The sequence below is a fragment of the Phytophthora parasitica genome, assembly GCF_000247585.1.
Source record: "Phytophthora parasitica INRA-310 unplaced genomic scaffold supercont2.57, whole genome shotgun sequence".
In the NCBI taxonomy this organism is placed as follows: Eukaryota; Oomycota; class Peronosporomycetes; order Peronosporales; family Peronosporaceae; genus Phytophthora; species Phytophthora nicotianae.
In genome coordinates, this window is record NW_008649043.1 from 364,928 (window position 1) to 368,428 (window position 3,501).

Genomic DNA, 3,501 nt, shown 5'->3' on the forward strand with positions numbered 1-3,501 from the left:
CCTGTAGTTGCCGTACTTGTTTAAAACCAACTTGCGCTCGCTGCAAGGAATCACTTGGACTGGCTGCACGAGCACGCAGATATTTCGCAACCTCGAGATGTCCATTCACGGCACCAGTGTGGATCGCCAAACTTGCCTCTCCTCCCAAATCCGTGAGCTTTGTTTAGTGTGTACCTGAATAACCGCGATCTCCCGTTGGTAATGAGCCACTGCACAACATTAAGATGACCTTGTTCCGCAGCTACAGTTAGCAGTCCAGTAGTGTTAGTGACACTAACACCGGGGCCTCTTCTCGAACAACCATTCCAAGACGTCTAACTGCCCACTTACAGCGACAAGGTACTTGTTCGCGGGCTGTGTTGGCGTGCTGGCCACTTGGAGCCATTACTCAACAGCCACTCTACCAATGGGATGTTACCGTTCAGCACTGCCGTCTCCACAGCAAGGTCTGCACCATTGACATTTTGCTTGCGGTGTGTTCGCAGTCACCACGCGATCCGCCCATGACCAGTCTCCACGGCAGAGAGTTCATCTTGACCAGTCCGTTGAACTTGAAGTCGCACACCAGTATCTCGAATAGCTGGATCCACTGAGGCGTTATCGTTTTCGCGAAAGAATGGCAAAACCTCGATGGCTCCGACGCCAGCAGCTTCAACTACCACGTTCTCGCACAATATATCCCTGGAATCTGTCCGTCAGTCACACGACCATTTTCAAGTTCTTCAAACGCACAGCTTCCGTCAATGATAGCGTGAAAACTGGTACTGTCTGTAGTGACGATCTGTGCGGATACGTCCAGTGTCGATTATTCTCTGTAGCGCTCGCGAAAACGTCACTGCTGTTCCAAATGCGATCAAGAAGCTCAGTCGACCCCGTTAACACGTTTTGTGAAACGGAAGCTCCACTGAACTATCAGAAAGAGCGAAGCGAGCTTGATGGCATGAGGAAGGTCCGTAGTCATCCCCATTGCTCGAAACAGCAGCTCAACAGGCGCAAGAATCGTTTTCTTTGTGGGACTGGTCAAAACCCGTCAAGCAATTGGTACCGTCACCGTGCATTTACAGAAATTGAGTTTTTGAATTACATGTCGAGCTGGTTTCGGGTTTCGAATTGCAAGCTTCAAATTCTCATGAAGGTGCTTTTTGCAGCGATGTTCAATGAAATGTTTTGGACATGTCGTACATGTAGGTGTTGTTAGTGCAGTAAGAAAGGGGAGACAGCTCTAGCGTTACCCATAGTGCATGAGTCTTGGCCAAAACACACGATGAAGCGCAAAAACGCTATTACCATTGTCTTTATATTCCTCGTAAGGGCAGAAAATCAAAAAAGAATCGTCAAAAAAGCTACTTGTTTGCTGTTGCTGCCGCAAGTACGTAGAGCTCTCTTTGCTCTCAACGTCCTCGTTAGAAGCCGATCTCGTATTTGCGAGCCAATTGTTGCTGATACTGCACGTCCGAGCCGAACGACGGCGCCATCGACTGCTGTGACGACGCCTGGCCGTACGACGTGGTGGAGCTCTGGTACGACGGCTGCATCGACTGCATCGACGAACCCACCGGCAGCGACAACGTGGCGCCGTTCGAAGACTGGCCAAGTCTGCTGTTGTTGAGTCGGCTGTTGTTCATGCCGTTGGCAGTGAACTGGCTGGCCCACAGCTCCGACTCCGTGTCCGTCTGCGGGTCGTACTTGATGACCGAGTCGCTGCGACGGGAGTCGTCGTTCGAACGCACCATCCACGCGCGGATGTACGTGCTGAAGACGATGAGCTGGCGTACGAACCAGACCAGAATCACGATCGAGTTGATGCCGATGTACGCCTGAGCCACGCGGGTACGGGCCGTGGCCGACATGGTGTTGGAGTTGAGGAAGGCGAACGCCAGTCCGAAGTTCAGGATCTTGAGAAGACCCAGCACGTACGTGATGCGAAGCACCATTTGGTCTGCGAACGGCGACATGATGAACACGCACGCGAGGTACAGCGCCTGGATGCCCATGACCACAATGAGTTGCGTCGGGTCGCCCGACACGCAGCCGACCAGGATACCAGTCGTGATCTGTACCACGACGTCAATCACGAAGAACATGCGGCTACGGTACGTGTACTCGCAGTACAGAGATCCCCACGTGGCCAGGTTCTCGAACTGTTCCAGCTCGTCCTTGGTTTTGTGCATGATCACACGGCCCGCGACGGCCAATACACCGAAACAGACCAGGACCAGGGCGATGATAGCGACCACAAGGGAGTCCGCGACGGTCGACGACTGTACCTCCATGGAGATCTCGAACGACGCTAGCAAACTCAACGGGAACAGTGCGAAGTACCAGACCAGTACGCACAGGCCGAGCGCACGGATGGACACGCTACGGAGCCGGTGCACGCCGGACGTGTAGCTGTTCAGGTCGGACGACTCGTCCAGTGCGCGTTCAGCCTTGCGCTTAGCGAGCATCGCCAGCACCAGGAAGATAACCAGAAGGATTCCCATGATCACGGCAAAACCAGTGGCACCTTGGTTCAGGATACTCTCCTCAGAGATGCCGATACGGTCGGCGTACGATACCAGTCCACCCAGTACGATCGTGTCGAGACGACGAGCTCCAGTGTCGCTTGAAGTAGTGTCTTGGATCAAGAAGTTACTCCAGGCGAACGAGTCTGTGTAGTCCCACAAGAAGTACGGTGTCTTGAGTAGTGTGAGCTCCGACGTGGCCTGCATCTGCTGCAAGTAGCCAACGTAGAAGAGGAACTCCCACGTATTGGGACTCCACGCAGCGTTGACCCACAGCAGGTTGGCATCCAAGGAGACGAAGTGGAAGAAAAGCAACAGAGCCACAGAGATACCGGCGAACGCCACGGATGCGTAGCGTAGGAACTCGTGGAAGGCCGCGGCAGATGCAGACAGCACGTCGCTGTCCTCCGTGTCCACGTACGTGTTCCGTCCACCTATCACGTTGGCGTTGTTGGCAGCCGCACTGCCCGTCGTGGCCGTCTTCCCTCGGACGTACGTCACCATGTCCTCCGAGCCGGTTTTGCCCGTATCGCCGGCAATGTTCAGCACAACCGGCTTCTCCGTCTCCGTCTCGTCGTCCGGGATGGCGAACGGGTCGTACGAACCGCTCTTGGCCGTGGCCGTGATCGGCGTGGCAGAAGCGTTGTACATGATGACGTCTGACTGCGTCTGATCCTTCATCTCCGACGCGTCCTGTTCGTCCTCACTGCCCGAGTTCGTCTCGATGGCAATGGGCGACTTGGTAGCCGTCGGTGTCTTCGTCACGGGAGCAGGAGACTCAGTCTCGTCGGGCGAGGCCGTCACAGGGGCCGGTGACTCGGTGGGCTCATCGGACGAGCCCGACGAGGTGTCCGGTTCCTTCGTCTTGCTCGGTTCGTCCGTCTTGGATGGCTCGTCCGTAGCAGGCGTCTCCGTTGACGGGGTCGCGGTAGACGGGGTCTCCGTGGATGGCGTCGCAGTAGACGGTGTTTCGGTCCCCGGCGTCAGAGTCGCAGGG

At 55.5% G+C, this 3,501-nt stretch overlaps 2 protein-coding genes across 2 annotated transcripts in view; both read right to left on the bottom strand.

Annotated features, from left to right (window-relative positions):
* Nucleotides 1–485: 485 nt before the first annotated feature.
* Nucleotides 486–1,058, bottom strand: PPTG_23932 (hypothetical protein; the record flags this gene model as incomplete). The annotated part of the gene is made up of 2 exons (XM_008914016.1): nucleotides 486–655; nucleotides 1,046–1,058. The coding sequence occupies 2 exons, from the start codon at nucleotides 1,056–1,058 to the stop codon at nucleotides 486–488; spliced, it is 183 nt and encodes a 60-aa protein (XP_008912264.1).
* A 345-nt stretch (nucleotides 1,059–1,403) lies between these two features.
* Nucleotides 1,404–3,501, bottom strand: part of PPTG_23933 (hypothetical protein) — a gene marked incomplete at both ends in the record, with an annotated part of 4,019 nt that continues 1,921 nt past the window's right edge. The window contains one exon of the mRNA XM_008914017.1: nucleotides 1,404–3,443. Within this exon, the coding sequence (XP_008912265.1) occupies nucleotides 1,404–3,443 (2,040 nt within the window). The remainder of the gene's footprint in view (nucleotides 3,444–3,501) is intronic.